General features: G+C 40.6%; 1 protein-coding gene across 5 annotated transcripts in view; it reads left to right on the top strand.

The window, feature by feature from the left end:
* Nbas (NBAS subunit of NRZ tethering complex) overlaps nt 1–24,302 on the top strand; it is a 386,817-nt gene that overhangs the window by 176,050 nt on the left and 186,465 nt on the right. For all 5 annotated transcript variants that reach the window (XR_004114347.1, XM_031356464.1, XM_031356465.1 and 2 more), the window contains exons 39-41: nt 6,556–6,632; nt 6,958–7,095; nt 21,202–21,431. Coding sequence is in view for 4 of the 5 variants with exons in the window: in XM_031356464.1 (XP_031212324.1) it covers nt 6,556–6,632; nt 6,958–7,095; nt 21,202–21,431 (445 nt within the window). In the remaining variant the exon portion in view is untranslated. The remainder of the gene's footprint in view (nt 1–6,555; nt 6,633–6,957; nt 7,096–21,201; nt 21,432–24,302) is intronic.

A 24,302-nucleotide genomic window follows, 5' to 3' on the forward strand; every position in this document is an offset into this window, starting at 1 on the left:
TGTACAGACACATAGGTGTGAAAATAATAGTCATGAAGAAAGTGGTTGCTACAGAGCCCTAAAAGAAGGGCAAAAGCACCTGGTGGTCAGCAGTGGCCGGAGGGTCAGGACAAGCATGCATAGAGGCCTTTATTTATGTTTTCATAGTAGGGGAGGTAGGCATGAGCAAGGTTAACTTTGAGTAGAATGGGTAGCCTGAGGCTACCAATTCAGACTCTCATGTGTAGTAGCAGGCCCTGGAGAGTTAAAACTGGTAATTGTTAGACAGCATATAACAACCTTGTCAGAGAAATTGGTTCAGAGTTGGAGTCTGGGTTTGGTTTCCATGCCAAAGCTCACAGGCAAGTTGATCACCATTTCCGGCATCAGCTGGCTCTGGGAGGATAGCCTCTCTGGGATAAGTAAGGACCCCACCATGTCAAAGCTTTGTACAGACAGACAGTAGAACAAGCCATCAGCCTGCCTGTGTATCTGGCATCTGGAGATGCTGTTGCTTTGGAGCAAACACTTGTCCATGGTGATGACTCTGCTGTGCAATAACTGTCCTTAGAAAAAACTTCAAGTGGGATTTTTGTGCATGAAATTGGCCTATTTCCTATTCTTTTTTGTATAAACTGTGTATGTGTTATACATGCATACATAATACATATATACATATTAGTTCAGGAACATTAGTAACAGTTTGGGACTTGTATTTTAAATATAAGCCTTCTGAAGTTTCTGAATCCAGTGAAGATTTTCCTTTCAGAGATGTTTGCTGGAGGCTGTTTATTCTAACTGCCTTAGTTTTTTTTTTTTTTTTCCGATCGTCTTTATTTGTTTGCTGTGGGGAATCTTCTACATTGTAAGCACAGTGTCAGGAACATCCCCTGTGGTAGCAAACGTTCATGCCTTGATGGGGCTTCATTTTATGGAAACAACAAAACGCACATTAAGTCAAGGAAAAGTCAAGTTGATGTTACAATAAAGATGTGATGATAAGATTGTCAGTAGAGGGACTTAATTTCCCAGGTGAGCATGGTCCAGCCACAGCTCTGGGAAATAAAGGTTCTGCACTCACTGGAGCAAAGCCACACATATGAGGCTCCTGAGGGAGACCCAGGAAAAGATGAGTGGGTTCAGATAAAGACATGAGATGATCTGAAAAAAAATTGGAGTAAAAGTGGAAATAAACTAGGTCAGGTTTCAATTAAAGGTCATCTTTGAAAAGACTTCAAGAAATACCATTAGCTGGGAACAGTTCTCAGTGTTGGAGGGGTTGAACTGTTGCTTTATTCCTTGAAGATAAGGTTCCCCAAGGACTGGTAGACAGATACTAAATGGTAGACAATGTGAGACAGATAGGGGTCAGAACTTGAGCTCTCCTCAGAGAGCTACCTGGAAAATCAAGTTCCATTCCTGACGATTGTATTTGTATGTGTGCGTGTGCATGTGCGTGTGCGTGTGCGTGTGCGTGTGCGTGTGTGTGTGTGTGTGTGTGTGTGTGTGTGTGTGTGTGTGTTTATGTGTGTGTGTGATGTACAGTTAAAGATTTTTAAGTAGTCCAGAATCTTGAGCAGCCTATACTTCATATGCGTTCTTCTGTAGTTTTCAGGAGTCTGTGATAGAAAGCTTGTGCTGTAGTTCATCCTTAAGTTTGAAGTCTTTTTTTTATTACATATTTTCTTTATTTACATGTCATACGATATCTCCTTTCTCACTTTCCCCTCCAAAATGACCCCAAAAAAACAAAAAACAACAAGAACAACCCCCTGTACCCCTCCCCCACCCCCTGCTGACCACCCCCCTCTCTCCTGCTTATTGGCCCTGGCATTCCCCTACATTGGGGCATAGAACCTTCACAGGGCCAAGGGCCTTTCCTCCCATTTACGACCGACTTGGCCATCCTCTACTTTACACATGCTGCCTGAACAGTCCCACCATGTGTACTCCTTGATTGGTGGTTTAGTCCCTGGGAGCTCTGAGGGTACTAGTTAGTTCATATTGTTGTTTGTCCTAAGGGGCTGCAAACCCTTCAGCTCCTTCAGTTCTTTATCTAGCACCTTCATTGGGGACACTGTACTCAGTTCAATGGATGGCTGTGAGCCTCTACTTCTATATTACTCAGGTACTGTCAGAGCCTCTCAGGAGACAGCTATGCCTGGTCCTTCTGTCTTGTTCCTGTAGCTGTTAGCAAAGAGGTGATTTGGGCTTTTTATATTGTATTTTAAAATTATTTCTTCAGGGGAAAATAAAAAGTATTTGCTCTTGTCCTAATTCATTGATTACTGAATGACAAAGACTTTGCTTCTTATTTTAGGGAATGTCTAGTTAGAGAAAGCTTCTCTTGATAATGATTGGAAGAATGAGATTAGAAATGGGTTTTGAAATGAATATCTGTTGGTTAGAAATCTTTTTAGTAGTATATACTTTCTCTGGTGGCCTGAATGTGGTTCCTTTGGTTCCTAAGGGTTGGAGAAAAGATTGGGGATGGAACTCTTTTTACAGAAACATAACACTTTGCAAGAGGCACAGAAGAGAAAGCTCAGTATTTTCTCCTATGAAACACCACAGGAAAATTTAAATTCTAGGGTACCTTTGGCACTTACAGGTTGTGCCTCATTATTCCCGCCATCAGTTAAGCTCAGATTATAGTAATAACTTCAGTATTTGTCCAAGTAGAGTGAGACTCCTATGGGGATCCTGCAGTGTGTTTCTAGAGTCAAATTGTATTTCCTTTAGGTTATTCACACAGAATTCTCTTTCATTTTAGTATGTTTTTTAAAAAAAAAATTAAAAATTTTGCAGTCTCTCTCTTTCTCTCCTCCTCTTCCTCCTCCTCTTCTTCCTACTTCTCCTCCTCCTCTTCCTCTTCCTCTTCCTCTTCCTCCTCTCTTCCTCTCTTTCTTCCTCTTTCTCACTGAAATTAACAAGGTTCCAAGCTTCTATTGCTCAGTGAGCTTCTATCCAGTTTGTCATCATGTTGCACAGAGGCTCTAGAGCCTCTTACTGGGTTTTCAACTTTTGCTATGGAATAGATGTGTATGCAATTTCCCATCAATAATGGGAAATGCGTAATAGAGCTAGCAAATGCAGCTTTGTGTCTTCCTTCATAACTTGTGTTCATTACCTGCATTCAGTCCATCCTCATCCCCAAGAAGTTAGCCTTTCTTTTCTTCCTGTTATACAGTATTCACATGTACATTTGTTTAGACATGCACATGTGTAATAGTCTAGATTCCTCAAATGAAAGAGAACATGCAGATTTTTCTGTGTGACACTGTTTAATAATGTACATTCTAAATCTTCCCATTTTCCTGCAGACTTTATGACTTTATTTTTCTTTATAGCTGAGTAGTATTCTATTGTATATATAGCAAATTCTCATTCAGCATTCATCTTTTAGTGGCCAGCCAGGCTGATTCCATTTGACTGTTTAGTGGATAAATCAGCAATAGTTGTGGGGTGCAGGTACCTCAGTGGTGGGATCGAGTACAGCTTTTGATAATATATATTTTTTTTTTTACCAATGAACTCAAGTGTATATAATTACAATGGATTAGATTACATCCTTATCAAAACAAACTGTGTGGAAATCTAGAACTGATTGTCTATGGACTGTTTTATTAAAGTCACGATATTGGCAGGTTGTTGCTTATAACAATTTTTGTGGAAAAATTGTTAATGGTTAGAGAATTTTAATACATGAGTAAAGCCAATGACTGGCTTTGTTTTTGTTGATCATGAGATGGAGGGTTGTTAATGGAAAGAACAAAATCATCTTTATTATAATAACAGAGATTTTTCCTAAATTACAAACCTATGTTTTTAATTTTATTTTATTGTTTTTAAATTATGATCCCAGATCCTGCCCCCCATAATTCCCCCTCACAGAGTCCCTCCTCCCCTCCCCACTTCTCTTTGCCTCTGAGAAGGTACATTTCCACTGGGTGTCCTCCTACCCTGGTGCATCAAGTCTCTACGATTATGCAATCCTTTCCCACTGAAGTAGGACAAGTTAGCTCTCTGCTACATATGTACCAGGAGGCTTGGGTCAAGCCTGTGCTCTTTGGTTGGTGGCTTAGTCTCTGAGAGCTCTCAGGGGTCTAGGTTATTTGGCACTGTTGGTCTGCTTGTGTGGTTCCTATCCTCTTCAGGGCCTTTAATCCTTTGTCCAACTCTTCCATAAGGGTCCTTAATCTCCATCCCATGCTTAGCTGTGGGTATCTGCATCTGTCTCAGTCAACTGCTGTTGTAATTTGTCTTTGACAACTGTTGAATGTCTTTGACATTCAGTAATCAATGAATTAGGACAAGAGCAAATACTTTTTTATTTTCCCCTGAACAACTGCTATTCTCTGAGAGAACAGTTATGATAGGTTCCTGCCTGTAAGCATAACAGCATATCATTAATAATGTCAGGGATTGGTGCTTGCCCGTGGGATGGGGTGGGGCCTGTTATTGGTTGGCCATTCCTTCCATCTCTGCTTCAAATTTGTTCTTATATTTCTTTTAGACAGGACTAATTTGGGGTCCAAGGTTTTGTGGGTGGGTTGGTGTCCTTATCCTGTATCCCTTCCATGGCTACAGGAGGTGCCCATTTCAGGTTCCATGTCCCACTGTTAGGCATATCTGCTAAGGTCACCCGCATTGAGTCCTGGGAGCCTCCCCCATCCCAGGTCTCTGGGACTTTCTAGAGATCTGCCCCCCTCCCCCGGCAGCTAGAGATTTCCATTCATTCTCCTTGCCTTTTGGGCCTCTCTCTTGTCTCTCCCCATACCTGATCCTGTCATCCTTATTCGCCCTCTTCCTTTCTCCCATCCAGGCCCCTCCCTCCCTCTGTCACCCATGACTGTTTTGTTCACTTCTAAATGGGATTGATACATTCTCACTTGGGCTTTCCTTCTTGTTTGCCTTCTTTGGGTCTGTGTGGTGTATTCAGGGGTATTCTGTACTTAATAGCTGATATCCACTTATCAGTGAGTACATACCATGCACGTCCTTTGGGTCTTAGTTACCTCACTTAGGATGATATTTTCTGGTTTTATCCATTTGCCTGGAAATTTAATGATGTCATTGTTTTCAGTAGTGGAGTATTATTCCATTGTGTAAATGAACTGCATTTTCTGTATCCGTTCTTTGATTGAGGGACATCTGGGTTGTTTCCAGTTTATAAGTTTTACAAATAAAGCTGCTTTGAGCATAGTAGAGCATATGTCTTTGTGATTTGGTGGAGCATCTTTTGGGTATATGCCCAGGAGTGGTAGGTATAGCTGGGTTTTCAGGTAGAACTATTTCTAGTTTTCTGAGGAACTGCCAGTTTGATTTCCAGAGTGCTTGAAAGTTTGTAATCCCACACTGTATGTTTTTATTTTTTAAATTGTATTTTCTATCAATCGGTGTTTGTTGTGAGTGCTTGTATGTCTGTGCACCATGTATATGCTTTGTACTTACAGAGAACAGAACAAGGCTTTGGATTACCTAGGACTGGCATTATGTGTGATTGGATTATAATGTAGGTTCTGGGAATTGAACCTGAGTTCTGCGGAAAAACAGCCACCACTGAGCCATCTCTGCAGCCCCTTAGAAAGCTGTTTTACTGTACCTGTTTTTGGATATTCATGTAATCATCCCAGTTAGCCATTCTTGATACACATGATTTTGCAGCATAGCCCTAGTCTTTAAAAAGACTGTGTTCTGAGGATCCATCATGGTTGTCTTTATGCTTGAGCTTTGCAAGAACTACACTGACTGGATTGCCTCAAGTGTTGGTAAAACACACTTCAAACTTTCCCAGTTATGGGGAGGTTACTGTTTAACAATTTTATATGGTCTGTGTTAAGTCAGTGTCAAGTAGCTTTTTATGAACAGTTAATGCATCTGAAGCTATTTGTCCATTGAAATCGTACAAGGCTAAAAGCCTAATACTTTAAACCAAGAATGCCCTATAATTTTTAAAGTCTTTTTTATTGTTAAGCATATCATACATGTATACAATAACCATATCACCACCCATTTCCATCCCAAATTCCCACATAGCTTCCTGAACAGGCCTCATCCCTGTTCTACATCATTTTTTTGTTTCTTTTGTATTCCACTAAGTCCAGTTATTGTTTCCTTTGTGTAATGGCTATGAGCCATTCATCAGAAGAACATGGGAAATGCTAATGGTGCCCATGGTTCTCAAACAAGAGTGATTCCCCCTCCCCCAGCGACTGTCAGCTGCAGAAGGCAGTGTTTCTCAGATCTGCTCTCCGTTTCCTGGCTCTGAGATTCTTCTCTTCCTGGTGGTCCCTGCACCTGTCAGGTAGGGGTGGGGGAAGTTGTTAAGGCGTTTCACATTGGGCTGAGCACTCCCCTCTCATCCTCAACCCCACGTGTCTGTGTCTGTCCATCCAGCACTGGCCTCTGCAGAATGTAGCCTCTGAGGAAGGCTGAGAACATCTCAGGCCCATGTGTACGAACATAAATATTTAGAAATAATTTTAACAGCATAGCATGGCTGTTTAACAAAATAACAATAGCAAGTTGCACCCTGAGTAACATAGTTTTTGTTTTTATCCCTTCTACATTCAGTTCTCTTGCAACTAGCAAGTGATGCTTTGCCGAATGACATGACATTGGCTCTTGCTTATCTCCTTGCCTTACCTCAGGTAAGCTTACCTTACCAGCTAAAAACATAAATAAGCAAATTTCTCTCCTGGGAATGATTGTCAGTGAAACTGTGTGTTATATGTATCCTCTTTTGCTTATAATTCCTAGGTAGTAGTAGGGCCTAGCCAGTCTCCAGAGACTCGACTCTAAAATACATCTTTGAAAAGTCTACCTTACTTCCAAGCATTTTCACTGCATGTTATGATGGACACAGGTTGATGTGATGAAGTGTAGTCTGTAGCCCTAGGCCAGTCACCATGTGATGATGTCTAGTGGTCTCACCGTTTGCCTTAGCTCAGTCGATTCTGTGGTACTTCTTCCTAGGTGTTGGATGCTAACAAGTGCTTCGAGAAGCAGGCTCATTCAGCACTGTCTCTCCAGCTCGCAGCTTACTACTACAGCCTGCAGATTTATGCCCGATTGGCTCCATGTTTCAGGGACAAGTGCCATCCTCTTTACAGGGTGAGTCCTCACAGTTTCTACTCTGCTTGTAAGTCAACCTACAGCTGTTCTGTAATAGTTAAAATAACCCCTTTTCCTTGTGTGCGGACGCTTCCAGACGACAGTGATGGCTTTCTCTGTGAGACTTAGTTGCTTCTCAGGTTGCATGAAGAGGCAGATTGTCTCATGGATGGTGAATCCTGATTCTCTCTCCTTTTCCTTTCAAAGATGGTTGTCTTAAGTTCTTAGGAAGGACTAAAAGGTAGAAATAGTTTTTTTCTTTTTAAGTCACATCCCCAAATGGATGCTGGTTCTTTAAATTAGCATAGTAGATGTCTCACTTTCTTTTCCTGTTCTTGTGCTAAGATATGGACAAAAGTTACTTAAAGGATGAAAAGTTGATCTTTAGCTCACAGCTCAAGGTATGTGCAAGCCATCATAGTAGAAATATCAAGGCAGCAGGAGCTTGCAGTTGGAGCTTGCAGCAGGAACTTGCAGCAGCAACTCACATTGCATTTGCAGTTAGAGATAAAAATGCGTACATGCTGTTAGTTTCCTTTATTTTTTATATCCAGGGTCACAGTCTAGCGAAGTGGTTTCTTCTATGCTAGCTGAAGCAAGATTTTCCTCCCCTGGACCAAGGCAGACTCTAAAGAAATAATTTCATAGATGTGTCAAAATTGTAGCTGTCATAACCATTTAAACAAATCAGACCCTTAAAGTATGTGAAAAACATTGTACTGTGACAACTATTGCTCTCATCTTCAGTTTTATTTAAATGGAAAGGGTGTACCACCCACAGCGCAGGGTTATCTTCCTAGGACATAACCATTATAGGGGATGAATTGCTCCTAGGTGTGTTTTGGATATCTCAGAACTGCCTGGCTAAGCATTGTGCTCTTACACCCACTAAATTCAAAGTATTTATTTGAGGACTTTAACTTTGTTTCTTGGTTGTCACTTGTACTGTCAAATTAGTATAGTAAAATTATGGTTACTAATTTTACATAAAGTTACTCTAATTTTGTTTTAGAACCTCAGATATTTTTATGTGAAACAAATAGCACTGGGATTTTAGCAAAGGTAAAGCATGTGCAAGTCCCAAAGATGTGAAAAAATTAAAATAAATTCATTTCAATGAGTTATGGTATGGGTTGAGAATGAAGTACTTGAATGTAAGGAATGTAATGCCTTAATGTGACACAGCCCCACACATTGACACATGACTCTCAGGCACTGACACTGGTTTGCAAAGGTTTGCAACCTTTGGAACTGACTAATGTAGCAAAAGTGGCCAACTGGGCAAGGCCTGACAGCAATATCTCCTTTTTCTTATGGCCCAAGTTCCTTATTTTTTGAGCTTTCTAGATGAGAATAAACTACGCTGCAATCCACCACCCCCACATTTAGAGCAATTCCAGCCAGCATGCCGCCTTCCTGCTGTGCTGGATGGGATCCTTTGAAATTTTATGCCAAAGCAAACCTTTCCTCCCTCAAGTTGCTTTAGTTAGATATTAGTTTCTTTTCTCTTGTTGTGTCAAAAGGCAGTGACAAAGGCAACTTATAAAAGAAAGTGTGTAATTGGGCTTACGGTCCCAGAAGGTTAGAACCCTGATGGCAGAATGAAGGCATGGCAGCAGGAACAGCTGACAGCTGAGCGCTCATATCTCAGACTGTGAGCGAGCCTGCAAGAGAGCAGGAGGCACTGAGGATAGCATGAGTCCTTGAAAGCTCCAACCTACCTGAGTGACACACCTCCAAGGACAAGGCCACACCTCCTACTTCTTTCCAAATAGTTCTACCAAATGAGGACCAATTGTCCAAATGTATGAGTCGCTGGGGCCATTGTCACTCTAATTAGCACAGGCCTCTTGTCATGGAGATTAATTAGTAACTAAATAGGGACATGTGCTGAGTTTATTTTGTGCTTATTTTCATTAGTATGTTATTATACACAAAAGGAACAAGTAATTTGCTTCAAGATACCAATTTGTTGAAACATAGTAAAGCTTTACTTTGGCAAATGCTTTGTTTTTTTCTAAACTTGAATATTTCCCTGAAGATCAGTTGAAATCTCAGAGCATGTTTGACTGAATTCTCTGAGTGAATACCTTGACATTCAGTACATGTACTGGAAAGAGGATCCTCTCTTCTGTTTCAGTTTGTGCCACTGTGGTCATTAGCTTTGCTCATGGCTGCAATCACCCAAGAGAATTCTAAAAGAAGAAAGATTTCTGCTGGTGTTGTTCATAGTTCCAAGGTTTGAGTTCATATCTGGTTGGCCCCCATCTTCATAATAGGAACACTGGCAGAAGTTGCAGAGAAAGGAGAGAGAATATTATAGATAGAATATAGATAGAATATTATAGATTCTCCCCTTTTATTCCATCTTGTTTCCTAGACTGTGGGATACAAGTACTTCTTATCAATGCGATACCCAGATATATTTCATTAGATCACAACTTTCCAGCCCTGACCCCCCAGATAGCGCACATTTACTGTATAATGTTGAGTGCATTCTATCCAGCACTGTGAGTCTCCATAGTCTTAATAGTGCTTACAGGCCGAGCAGGGGTGGCGCACGCCTTTAATCTCAGCACTTGGGAGGCAGAGGCAGGTGGATTTCTGAGTTCAAGGCCAGCCTGGTCTACAGAGTGAGTTCCAGGACAGCCAGGGATATGCAGAGAAACCCTGCCTCGAAAAACAAAACAAACTAACAAACAAACAATAATAATAATAAATAAATAATGCTTAGAGTATTCAAAGTGCCAAGTTCCAAGTGTCTCCCTGATGCTCAAGGCAGTTCTTATCTCTAAGCCCCATAAAAACAAAAATAAGGTGCATACTTGCTCTGTTCGGTGGCACAAAGTAAATATGCCTGTTTCAGGTAACAATGGGAGACGAGCAAGGGGAGATCATTGTATTCAAACTGATTCCAGAGGCATCACAGTCATGGTGAACCCGAGTCACAGCCACAGGCTCTCTTCTGTGTCATGTGTGACTAACCTAATACAACAACTTAGTATAGAAGGGTGACCTTTGTTCACAGTTTTACATCTGGGTCCATGGTTGATTTGTTTGGGATGTAAAGCAACCAGAATGTTAAGGCAGTATGAGTGTGTGGCAGAGGCTGGTCCCCTCATGGCAGTGGGGAAGAAGAGAAATGAGGGTGTGGCTATGATATAGAATTTCCTTTTTCCCCTCTTTATTCAGCTTGGCTTTCTGACCTATGGCACAATGCCAGCTACATTCAGGGCAGGCCACTCAGTTAATGCCTACTGTAAAAACAGTTATGCTCAGAGGAATGATTTACTAATCTCCTGAGAACTTTAGCTTCCATATTTAATCAAGATGATAATGAAAATTAACCATAACCACCATAGCAACATTCTACTAATGCATAGTTCTGTACTGTGCTTTCCTTGAATTCAAAAGAGTACAAAGCTCTCAGCCCATTTATCACTAACTGTACCTGTTGCACCTCTCACTTGTCCTTTCCCACTGGGTTGAAACAAGGAAGATGCCTGATGTCCGTGAGCTATAAATGTTCTTGTCATCTGCTCAAGAGAGTTGTACAAGATAGCTGAAAAGGTGGCCCAGGGGTTAAAAGCATATACTGTTTTTGCCAAGGACCTGAGTTTGGTTCCCAATACCTGCATCAGATAGCTCACAGCCACTTGTAACTCCAGTTCTAATCTGGTGCCTTCTTTTGACAGCTGTAGGCACACAAAGTCCTGTATACATCCCTGTATATAGAGACACATATATACATAATTTAAAAATAAATTTTTCTTAAAAAGGGAGAAGAGAGGGTATGTTCTATGACCTGTGGTATGTGGGAACTGGAAGATCATGTGCAGGGCTGTGAAACACCATTCCCTAGTCTCAACACTGCTGCTGTAATCAGTAGCTCACATCAGCAGTAGTTATGTGCACTGGGTACATACAAGACCAGTTCTGGCAACAGTCAGGAAATGGGGAGGAGCTCTTAGGGCCCTAACCTTTTACCCCTGAAAGATTGTTTATCAGTAGATTCTAGAAGAGAGTCACTGTCCTTAGTTGAGTACATCATGCTGGTCCTCCAAAACCACTGTCACACAAATGACATCAGGTCCAAATACAAAACTCCATGACTTATAAGAGAGATGATGTGGAGACGAAAGTGCTGACGTGGGAGATAGGGAGGTCAGAATGGTCAGTATGCAAAACATACATCTATAAAATTGTAAAAAGGGGAAATAAAACTGTTTTTAAGATGGTTACATAAGGTGTGGATCAGAGTACTGAAGGCAACAGACAGGAGCACCAAGGACAGATCCAGTATATAACTCAAAGTTACCGCTTTGAGAAAGCCAGAAATCTTGCAACAGAGCCACATGTGGTCTGTTCTTAGTATCGACAAAATCTCTAACAAATTCTTTGGAGGGAAATTGTGATAAAAGTCAAACGTGTTATTCCACCTGTCCTGAAAGCCAAAAGATATAAGCAAGCAGAGTCCCTGAAGGGACTAGTAAGTATAGAAAATGGTTAGGTTCATTTACTCCCACTTTCACATCTGTCCCCCACTATGTCCTTCCTCAGGACTGCTCACCATTTCTCCCGAGCAATTTGCTGTAGCACTGCCCATCTGTGCAAGCCCTTACACAGTTACCCTAGGCTTGCCCCTTCATGGTGTGCACACTATTTTTTAGAGATTTTATACTTTTTACTCATTGGGTAATGAGGTATTTGAAGGCATGGATGGTTGTGTTTATTAGATTTCCCAGTGCTTAGAGCAGTCCTGGGACATGAAGAGGTAATAAACAAGTAAGTGTTTCTTGGGAATATAGTTGAAACCTCATACTTCTGCACTATACCTTGGAAGACTGAGCTATGTGTATTTTTAGTGACTGTCTCACGTCTGACTACTGTGAGGCAGCTGCATTCTGGAGGACCAAAAGTGAGCACAGTTTATAAAGCACCTCCCCACTTAGGAACTGCGTTCTCCTGGGGAAATGCATCTGTGCTGGTTACATTTTGCTGCTTCAGTAAAACACCATGACCCAAAGCTACTTGTGAAAGAATTTATTTTGGCTTTGGATTCCAGAGGGAGTGAGTGTCCATTATGGCAGAGGAGGCATGGCAGCAAGAGGCCTGAGCAGGCAGCTGAGGGATCCTATCTTCCACATGAACACAGAGCAGAGAGTAAAGTAGAAGTAGGGTGAGGCTATAACCTGCTGTGTACTTCCTCCAGCAAGGTTGGACGTCGTGAACATTCCACAGCCTCCTCAGACAGGGCCACCAGAGGACCAAGTGTTCAAACACGTTCTTATGGGGACATTTCTCTCAAACTACCACATAATATCATGAGCAAAGTGTGAAAGTAAGTAATGGGACGTACAGGAGTGTGTGTGTGAGAGAGTGTGCATGTGTGTGTGTGCGTGTTTGTGTGTGTGTGTGTGCGTTTGTGTGTGAGAGTGTGTGCATGTGTGTGTGTGCGTGTTTGTGTGTGTGTGTGTGTGTGTGTGTGTGTGTATACATGCCTGCATAGTACTCAGCTGTCTCAGGAGAAGTGTCAGTTGATAGAAGTTAACATTGAGTAACTTCTAACATGAGCATCACTGTGCAACTAGTGATTAGGAAGACTATTCTGGAGATGAAACAGTGACACCAGAGTGCCAGCAGTGCCACCTTTCTGCCACATATACTGTGGTATTTTATCACAAAGTATTTGAGTTGCTCTTAAAATTTTACTTTATGAAATTCCAAGCATAAAAGAGTTGCCTGAGCAGAGGAGAAGGGCCGAAGTAACCTGTGTTCAGATGCAGGCCGTCTGAGCTGAGGGAGTGTCAGGAAGGCGTGTAAGGTAGTCAGCTCAGCACCTTGTTCATAGGAACTGCCCAGGGCATTGTAGACATGTAAGTGAGCCTTGCAGCTGCTTGTCTGCTTTAAAAACTCCATCACATCCAGCCTCCTCTTGGTCCTTTGAGCAGCTATATTTTGCAGGGGACAGCTTTTTGCAGAAAACAACTCAAAGGACAGTGGTGAGTTGCTCAAGGTTACTTCGCAGAAAGCTACATCCTGTCAGAGCTTTTTCTGCTCATTAGGGGGGAAGGTTGGTACTCTAGCTTTTTTTTTTTTTTTTTTTTTTTTTTTTTTTTTTTTTTTTTTTTTTTTTTGCAAAAGAAGGAGTGTCGCTTTCTTTTTGGACCTGAGTGATCTTTCTGGCATACAAGCCTAATGGAAATTCCCAGCAGGATATTTTTGTGTGCTGCTGCGTCTATAATATGAAATCTAAACTTCCGTGCATGACAGATAAACCCCCAGTGAACTGGCTGTCTCTTCCTCTCTAGGCTCATTTCCTGACATTGCCTCTTTCAGAGATTATATTCTAGCTCTTCTGAAATTAAAATTGTGTTCTGTGCCTCTGTGGATATGTGGACTTAGTCCTAGCTATCTCCCCGTCACGATGGACAAATGAATCTGAGCCAAGGTTCCTTCTCTGATGCCCTTTTTACTCCTCCACAGAGAGTGGCCTCTTTTTCTCATCTCCCTTATGTGTAGTCAGGGAAAGGCTCTTTAATGATATTATAGGCAATGTCCATGTGTCTCCTCTCAATTCAATGACTGTGTTTGAGGGCAAAAATCCCATTGCTTCCTGTATCCTTGGGACCTAATTCCCTGTACACTCAGTGACTGTGAATTGGCATGTGAATAAATTCATGAAGCATGTGTACTGCTGTGCAGTGGGACATTAGGATGCTGAGAGCTTCAGATGTGCAGATGTGAGGTCCAACCTGCAGGGACTGGAAGGAGGAGGAGAGGCAGGCACTGGAGCTGGGTGCACTGAGTACACAGGAGTGCTCCACACACTAATGACTCATGATTTGACTCTTTTCAGCATCTTCCTCTGCATCAAAGAGCACCACTGAGTTCGGAATTAAATATGACAGACTCCTGATGAATCATCCTGGAAATTGAAATCCAAGTGGTTTCAATTTGTTGCCTCCACACATTAACCCAGGGAGGTGCAGCTTTCACTCACATGTCCTGCAGCTTGGCTCTGGCTTCTCAGTCTTTTCACATCTCTCTCTACTCCCTGTGGATAAGCATGTGGGCATGCCGCTCTAGGTGGATGGATAGACTTTCCTGCCTGTGCTTTATAAAGGCCAGGGTTGTCCTGAGCCAGCCAGCGGGGGATGGGACTCACCAGGTTTGTTTGGTGGCATTTTCTCACCTCTTTTCAGTTTTATATAATGATTGGCAAATGAGTATTAAAAAATTATCCCCTCTTCTAACATTTGTCCTAATTTTATTTCATTTTTAATGTATAATACATAATCCACACATGGCCAAAAAGTGCAGGTGGTATACAGTAAAATCTGTTTTCATTTCCTGCGTGTCCAGCAGTATTTTACAAATATTCAAATTTATTTGAGTGTAATTCAGACAGGTTGCTCTGTGTCTTGTTTTCCACTCACATCTGTCCTTTGTGGTTGTGTAAATGTGTCTGGAAGTATGGTCTTGCTGCCACTTTTGAAGTTCTGAGAAGGTATTGGTTAAATGGAGACATGTCCTTTAGCTTCACAGGCTAGACAAACACATGCAACAGGGATCAAATCGCAAACGGCATGGAAGACTCTTTCTAAAATATGTACATTTTTTAAAGCTACTAATTGAAAATACTAAGGAGAAGATTATCCCAAAACAATAGCTCTAAAGGGGACACCATACAACTCGTTTACAACTTTACAAACAGTATTACCTAGAAATGGAAAGCATCAAGTACAAGAGACTTAGTCCTTCTGCTAGTGTAGAGTAGTAGTGTGAGCAGACTTGTTTGTAAATACTTAACACATGGCTTCATAGTGGCTTGACTGTAGTCTTTAAAGTAACCATATTTTATTCACCCCTTGAAAAATTGTTACTGTTTCAGAGGTAAATAAAAGAGTTTTTCACATGTTCCTTTTGGTTCCTTTTGGGCTTTGGTTGCCTTTTTTTTTTTTCTTTTTTATGCTATTAGGTTTTTCAGCCTATGTGATATTTTGCAATATTACTTTGAATATTGAATATGGAAGATTCCAAAGTTACCTATGAGGTTTTTGGTCTTCTTAGAGGCTGAATGCTTTCACACTTAGAAATTATGTCTTCAGGCTTCAGGGAGAACAGGGTCGGGTGGGAGAGACAAGAGAAATGGATGTTTGGAAATACTCTAAACAACAAAAATTCCTAAATAATGTTAGTGCAAGGGTGGTTATAGAAGGCTTGGAGATGCATAAGTGGTATACGGACAGTGTACGGGAGGCCACATGGTTTGAATTTCCTTCCCAGCTCCAGACTGCAGCCACTGACCCTGAAATATAAGCAGACATCTGAGAGACAGGAGCAGCTGGGTTGATGTGAAGTTCAAGTGAAAACACTTTTGAAAGTTTAAACATTTTTCATTTGTAGAGATAAACATTTTACATTTGTAGAGATGATTGAATGTGTATTAAATGAAGTACCAGAGTGATTCAGAATTAGTTTGGAATATTTTGAGAAAAGTCGTGAGCTCATGGGGTAATTTCTACTGAAATTTAAGTTGAATTTTAGAGGTAATAATAACCAACCAAGTCCCTTAAGAAAGAGACAGAAAATAATAGTGTCAATAAGCAAATAATCCACATAGGCAGCTAAAGTCTCCAATGCACCTGTCCACTTCGTCTCATTTAATCTTTATGAGGAGTATATAGAAGAAATTGCTTCAAGTTTAAAGTAATTTGATTGAGAGGAAATGCCAAGAATCCAGGCCTCTGGGGCCAATTCATTTGTTTCTCCTGCAGAAGTAATTTTGCTTTTTCTTTGAAGGCTTAGTAAAAAGTTGTCCCCTTTTCTTATATCTTCCACAATTTGAAATAATGAAAAATATGTCTCTAAACTCACCATCTATTTTGATAATTCACACACGTGCCATTCTGATAAGTCTGTCATCAAGCAATTAATAGAATACCACTGTTCGTCATTCTATTAAGGAGTAAGTTCCAAAGGAGGTTCTCAGGGACCTGAGCAGAAAATGCTCTTAGAGAAGGAAAGACTGATTGGGAAATAGCTCAAGTCAGATAGCTGTTCCCAAATTTCCTACACTTATTTATACATGCAGGTGTGAAAGCAGCTTCCCCCATAAAATAGAATGGCAGTACTGTGCCACTGCTAACAGGATTCCAGTGGCTAGTCTCAATTATGTGTATTGGGCACCATGGATGGCTGCTCCTACAACTTTAAGAGAATACTTTTCCTGGATACCAAATGTAAAAGATGTTTCCTTCTTGAAGGCATTGTGCTTGGGAGTCAGACATTTGCATTGCTGGTCACCAGCTTGGCAGCCTCATGCAGAGTTCTTAGCGTCCACCTTAACACAGAGATGGTCTTAGGAAATGCCTCTCCTCTAAGTCATTCTATTGATTGAAATTCAGCACAGGGATATGAAATCTCAGATTTTCTATCCTTAAGGCTTAAATATACGGTTTTTATTCATAAATATATCAATGATATAGTGAATAAATTTGATGTAGAAATTTGTGAAATAAAAATTATTCATACAGGACTAGTTTCTCAGTAAAGAAGAGATTCAGTTGTTTAAACTGTATGGGACTTTATTAAGCTATAATGTGTTGGTCTGAAAATTATGTTTTTACAAAGAATTTAATTCTGAATATTTAGCACAATCATACAGGAAAGATGTAGAACCTCATTTCCACACTGGAGGGACTTGTAAGGATTTATTTTATTTTAATGATTAATTCCTATATACTCATAGGATGTTATTCTTAGGAAGGTGGATCATCTGGTGAAGTCTTGTCTTTCACCTTTGTAGAAACTTAATGCCAGAAGAATCAAGAAATGAAATTAGTTCCTTTCTCTACAGAGTTCCCAGGATTGGTAGCCTGTGATTCTGAAATGAACTTCCATTCAGATGCATCCTGTGAACTTTGTCAACCACTAATTTTTAATTCCTTGAGAGTAAGCTCTGCATATAACTTGGTTTCATAACATAGTAGAGAAACAAGTGCTTTATCAGATAAGCTTCTGTTTGCAATAGATGACAACCAGCACCGAGACCCATGACTGTCTAAGTACGCAGAATAAGGCTGCAGAAGATTCAGCCCCTAAAACCCATGTGCTTCACAATCTATCTTCCAAAGGCTTGGGATAATTGGGAGAGAGGGTGGAAAGAGTGGAAGAGCCAGAGGCAGTGGATAAGTGTAAGGAGGATATTCACAGTAGTTGGGACAGCATTCACATGACCCGTAGAAGCCCAAAGCAGACAAATTCCCAGTGTAGGCAATGGAATTGGCTGTGGACTTCCACCCACAGCCAAGGACTTAGTGTCAACTGTTTGCTGCTGTGAAAGGAAGGGTCTATTTTCTCTAAGAGTATAGCCCTTGATGAACTGACATAGCTCTAGAAAGTCCATGACTATATGGGTAGCAAAAATTAGCATAGAAAGCCTATAAAACTGAGCACAAAATAACATAGAAAGCATGCAAAAATAGAAGGGGGTTAGGTTGGGAAAGACTTGGGGAAGAAAGACTAGATATGATCAAAACTTGTTGTACAGAACTAATAAAAAATTTAAAAATACATCATTTGTGCTTTTCAATCAACTGAGGAAGTTGTTGATCACCAATCTTTCATAGTGGAAAAACAGGGCATGAACTACAAATTGCCACTCTGCCAAGTGCAAAACTAAAATATAAACTGTGACTACTGACTTAAAGCTCAGAACAGTTTACTGTGCACCTTATTTTTGTAGAGGATTCTGTTATGTTCTGGAAAAGATGGATTTATGAATGGTCACAGTCTCCTTCCTCTAGAAGCTATGATCTAATGAGAGCAGGGAAGCATACAGTATGAACTACAGGAGCATTTACAGCAAGGGCTTTGAAAATCCTTCAGCAAAGTCTACATCCCTCTCTTGTTTGTTTGTGTTGTTGGGTTGTTTTGTTTTTTCTTTGTTTTGTTTTGTTTTATCTTTGTTGTTCCTAGCTCTTTTGCTTCATACCATACTCAGTTTGCACATGTTCCCTGAGGTCTCTCACAGGCAGTTAAGCTGTGATGATTGCTACCAGTTTTCAGGCAGGAGAGTGAAGTTCTGAGTGAACCAGATGTCACAAGGTCATCCAGCTGCTAACTCCTGCATGTCTGCTTACATCAGGGTGACATGTGATTGTACTGATTGAAGAAAGGAGATCAACTGGTTCTTTTATATGAACATGAAGATTATATGTGTACTTGAATACACATAGACAAATTTGAGGATACAAATTTGAGCCTATATACATAGTGTAATATCCATGTTTGTTATGTCTGTGTGCTTCCATTTTGGAACTTGGATTGTGTCATAAAATGTATCAGAGCAAAGAGAATGTAACTGTGGTGTTATATGATATTGAAGCTTAGGAAAAAGTATGCCACTCTTTCTGCTGAGAAGTATACACGTAATGTGGGAAGGTACAGAGAGAGTATGTGGCCCACACTGATAGATACCACCAGATAACTGCACAGAGGAGCTATATGCATGACAGAAGGTTCAGAGTTATATGTAAAACACTGTACATGTAAAAAGGAAATAAATGTTAACCATAAGCTGAACCATGTTTTCCCTTTTTGTCTATTTCTATCACGAGATACATCGTGTGTGTGTGTGTGTGTGTGTGTGTGTGTGTGTGTGTGTGTGTGTGTGTGTTACTTTTCTTGCTGTGACAAAAAGACTGATAGGAGTAATTTGAGCAAGGGAAGGTTTATGTTGGCTCAGAGTTTGAAGGTACTATCCCATGACTGGGAAATGGATGTTGGCAACTAGTCACTTGCAGCCAGTCAGGAAGTGAGAGAGGAATGCTGAAGTTGAGCTCATTTTCTTACTATATTCAGTATGTGACTCCTAGTTCTTGGGCTGGTGCAGCTCACATTTAGGGTAGGTCTTCATGCCCTAATTAACTCATGTCAGAAACTTTCTCATAGACTTGCCTAGAGGTGTTTCAGAACTCTATAACATTGACAGTATTAACCACCCCACAGCTGATTCCCACACAACTCTGTAATAGCAGTGAGAGTTGGTTTATTCATTCTGTCTTTCTTTAGAGTTCTAGGCCCTAGAATGTACTTATCTAACCTTTGCTGGAATATATCTTCATATTCCTTGGGGGACTTTCTGGTGCTAGTATCTGAAGTTAGGCTGGATATTAAATCTTCTGAGAAGACTTCTCCAACAAATTCTGTCTCCCTGTAGCATCCCAAGCTCATCGTACCTAGGTATCTTACCTCTGCTTGCTCTGCTGTCTGTCTTAGTAGATTGCATCTCTAGAATAGACGGACACATTCTTGTAGTGCATTGCTTAGCATATATAAGTGTACAAATTCTCCTCCCCTACCCCTTTGGTAAAAAAGGAACAAAGGTTTTACATTCTATGTAAGCTTTAATTGTGAAGGCAGCTGATTTTAAACATTGGAGATATTTCAGATTATTTCTTAAGCAATTTAAGTAAGTGAGAGATTTATCTGACCATGAAGTAACTAACCAAAGGATGTCCAGGGAAATAATCCCTGGCATTGACTGCTTTCAGTTGATAAACTAAGACTAAATTGGCTGTGGTGATAAACGTTAAGGAGTAGCACAGAATCATTATATCTTTTTTAAAAGTGCACCTTGAATGAATTTAAAATGGCCCTGTGGCTTGCTGTGGTAGAATTTAGAGTTGTGTTTTTCTGAGATTATGACCAAATAGATATGTGTGTAGAAAAAAATCTGTTAGGTTGACTTTTACTTAAATCTATCTGTTGGAATCCATCATTTCTCTAATTGACTTTTATCTGTGCCTCCAGATTGTTTCATAACAGGATGAATAGAGAGACTGGCAGGCCAGGTTTGGTTGAGTAGACTCAACATTGACAAATCTCCTGTGTAGCTCAGAATAATGGGTTTTCATGTTAAAAATGCTGACAGCCTATCATCATTAGGGATGGAGTTCTGAGAACCAAATATAGAGTATGGATTTTTTTCCTCTCTAACTCACTTATTTTAAAATATGTAGTATGCTTCTGAGAAATCAGGATGGGGTGAGTTAATGCCATTATTGTTTATATGATTTGTAATTCCAAAACCATGGCTGAGCCTCTGTTTTGCCTTATTGACTCTCAGACCAAATAATATACTAAATAAACATAACTACTTAAATAAATATAACTAACTTAAATAAATATAACTACATTCCCATGCCCTGTCATCTGTTGGATTCTCTGTTTTGTTAGATTTCATTAATTTTGTTGCTTTTCAAGAAGCTGCTAAGAGGGGCTGGAGAGATGGCTCAGTGGTTAAGAGCACTGACTGTACTTCCAGAGGTCATGAGTTCAAATTCCAGCAACCACATGGTGGCTTACAACCATCCGTAATAAAACACCCTCTTCTGGTGTGTCTGAAGACAGCTACAGTGTACTTAGATATAATAATAAAATAAATCTTTAAAAAATAAGAAGCTGCCAAGAACCATTGGCCCTATGTCCCTTCAAGCCCCACCCACCCCCCAAAGACAAAACAAACCAGAGCATTGGCCTTTGCATGCTTTCTTATGTGTCTAGTAATGTCTTTAACTTTGCAAGCCAGAATCAGTTTTTATTCTTGTTTTCCTAACCTGTCCCCAAAGAAAACGTTCTCCTATTTCGCTGTCTAACCTTGTGTAGTAAAGTTACTAGACTGTACCTTTCTTACTGAGAGCATTGTGGTGGGTCACAAGAATGTATCCAGAGGCCATGAAGAAGGGAATGTCTTCCCCGAGGGAAGAAAGAAAAATGACCAGCAGATTAGGACAAAATGTGATGTAGGAATATGATAGTTGAAAAAGTGAAAGTATTAATATTAAGCTGTTTAGAAGTTTTTAAGATGGAAAAAAAAATCAAAGAAGGGTTCAGTTCAGAAAGACTGTTTGTAGGCTTGGCTCTGTGTCTTTTCTTTGAGGTGTACAAAGTGCTACCTCTGACTTGGCTTCTAGGTGGTTATGATTTAATGTACCAAGCAGTGGAAAGTGGCATCCAGATTTCTAGGAACTGTGTTCTGCTCTTTTTAAATAGTTGTTCGTATATGTACATAAAATACATTTTCTTCACCTTTCACAGGTTGATCCCAAGGAATTAATCAAGATGGTTACCAGGCACGTGGCTCAACATGGGCATGAAGCCTGGCCTGAGGACCTCTTGTCATTGTCCAGGCAGCTGCACTACTACAACGAGCGTCTTCTTGATTTCAGCCAGGCTCAGCTCCTCCAGGGCCTGCGGAAGGGTGTGGACGTGCAGAGGTTCACTGCTGATGACCAGTACAAAAGAGAAACCATCCTGGGCCTTGCAGAGTAAGGAGTCACTATACCTCCTGAGCGGCAGATTCAAAATGTAAAAGGATGAACTGAATTCATAGATTAGAGTGCACGGCTGCTACCACAGGAGTTTCCCCTAGGGTTCCCAGCATTATGAGGGGTAGATGGTACATAGATCTGTAGACGCAGACCTAAGAGTCTGTAGATCGAGGTAGTAGCACTAAGTGGTGGTGAAGTGGTGGTGTTGTTTGTTGTTAGGTTCTCATGTCTTTGGTAATCTAATTCCTGAATTATGTCTGTTCTAGACACACAGGCAATGACTTGGTGAGAAGGATGGTGCCTGAGGTGGAACTTAAATGAGATTTCCTCTTACTCTTACAGAGAATCTTACTGTTCAAAGTATATAAAGTCGATATTCTTCAGTGTGTTTAGAGCTCCAGTCCTCTCACTCTAGAAGGTCCATTGTTGGAGGTACAGGTGCCTACATCCTGGATTCTGGAGAAACAAGGCATTTTCTACCCAGGCTTTTCTCAGAGCAGGGGCAATCTGCCATTTGCCTTTCTGAGTGGACAGCAGGCCCCTTCTAAGAAGATGACAAAACTGAAGCTCATTTGCAAGAGTGGGTCTCTAGGAGTGGAAGGAAGGCATTCCCTTGGGTTTTATTTTGGTGTGCTGTATTTTAGTAGTTTACATCAAGTGAGTAGTATTTACTGTGCAGAGGATGGGAGACATGTGGTTACCATGTGGTTGCTAAACAGAAATTGGCTCTAATACCTCATTGCCACTATTGAGTACTTACCATGCAGCACACCCAAAGTGCTATGTGTGGTGCTCTGCAGGCTTCATCCGAAGCCTTTCATCAGCTCTGTGATGTAAAGTATTCTTATCTGCATTTATCAAATGAGAAAAACGGTGCTTAGAGATGGTCAGTGGCCCAGGTTTCATGGTGGTAAAATCTATAAGTTTCACCTTAATCTGAGTCTGTCACATTTTTAGAATGTCACATATCTGTCACAATATGGTGTGCCTTCTTGTACAGTGCTTCTATTCTCAATGAAGCACTCATGTGCCATGAAGGTTAGAAGTGTAGTCTTGGAATTATGGCTGAATTGTTTGTACACTGACCGAGTAGTTAGTTACTTGTGTCTCCTGAGAAATTCCTTTGAAATATCAAAAATGGTATTGATTGTGGTAATAGTATGTTACTATTCAATAATATTCTTTAAATCCTTATGAAAATGGCAAAGATGCATTGACATTCTCTGGTAACTCTATTAGCCTGCATCTCTTTGCTCTCAGAGGTGTCTGGATTCTCCCTGAGGTAATGCAGGGCATTGGGGGAGTCGAAGGGAAGGGTGCATAAGCCTGAGCCAGTCTCAATTGAAAGGTAGCTTTCTCTTCTCATCATTTCTTCCAAAAGGTAAGCTTCCAAGTCATTTAAAATCTGATTTTATGGTATCCTAAGACAATGAGTATCCCAACTCCCTTGTTTCTGGAAGAAGAATCTGAGAAACTAGGTTTTAGGGAGTTGTTCCAGGCCTCACGGCCAGGAAGACTTGAATCTGGGTTTCCTAGTCTAGATACAGTGTACTTTTCCTTTGGGCATTTGTAATCCTCCCTGCCATGTTGATGGTTTCTTATGAGAGGGTTCTTATGCAGATTACAGTGCTGTGAGCTATGGAGTGCCTTATTTTATTAGTTACATTTTGCTAGAGTTTTTCGCTAAGTATGCAGCTGGCATATGCTATGTGAAGTATGTCCTCAAGGACAAATATATGCTTTTGATAAATATATAATAGAGTCTTCTATATTCGGTTGTTTAGAAAAAAACACCACAGTCTTTGGATGGCTTGTTTAAAATACCTCACAGTTTCCATGGGGGTTTGAGCTTTGCTATTTCTAATTTGGTGGCTATTCTAATATATAAGGCAATATTGAAAAGAAGTTTCTCCTGATTTTTGCCACTCTTATTTCCACTTATGCATAGGGTGACCATTCTTCTTCTTACTTGTTGGATTTCATAAGTCTGTTGCATGTGTCTTATATTGAATGAATGTCTTTGTGAAAACATTCGTAGAGTCAGGCAGTGTAGCTTTGAAGAGGGTATAAAATAATTCTTTTCTTCTACTCATCTTTGTGAAGTGATAAAGATGCTAATGTAGGGCTGAAGTGATAGCTTAGTTGGTAAGTGCTTGCCTTGTATGCTAGAGGGCCTGCATTGGATTCGCTAGACGATGTAGAAAAGGACAGACATGGTAAAAAGGTTGAGACAGACAGATCCCTGGAAGCTTATGGACAGCTACTGTTAGCTATGTGACAAAAATGCAGGCCAGTGTGAGATCTTGACTTATAAGATGGAAAGTACCTGGAAATTGATCTCTGAGATTGTCCCCAGACCTCTACATGTATACCATGTATGACTATATTCTTAACTCCTCACACAAATGTTTATCTACACACACACACACACACACATACACATACACACACACACACACACACACACACACACACACACACATACACACACACACACACACACACACACACACACACACACACACACACAACAATCCATATCTAGCATGTACTTCTGCTAAGTTCCCATAACAGAGTGGGTTCATTGGTGATGTTTCCTAGCGGTCTCTCATTTCATCAGATAGGGTCCATGCTTAATTAGGAAAATGTCCCCCAACAGTAACATACTGCGTGGGTTACCACACTTCTGCAGCACTTTATTTTCTTCTGTACTTCTTCACTTTCTGGAATAGCCTCCTACTTTTAAAGGTTTATAGAAAAACAAAAAAGAATCGCAAAAGAATGCAAAAGAAGATGGGGACAGACAGCATCCGGTGCAAAGCAGAAGGGCCCTTACCAAGGCCCTTCAGAAAACTTTTGTAAACCCCT

This window comes from Mastomys coucha, unplaced genomic scaffold (genome assembly GCF_008632895.1).
Source record: "Mastomys coucha isolate ucsf_1 unplaced genomic scaffold, UCSF_Mcou_1 pScaffold6, whole genome shotgun sequence".
Taxonomy (NCBI): Eukaryota; Metazoa; Chordata; class Mammalia; order Rodentia; family Muridae; genus Mastomys; species Mastomys coucha.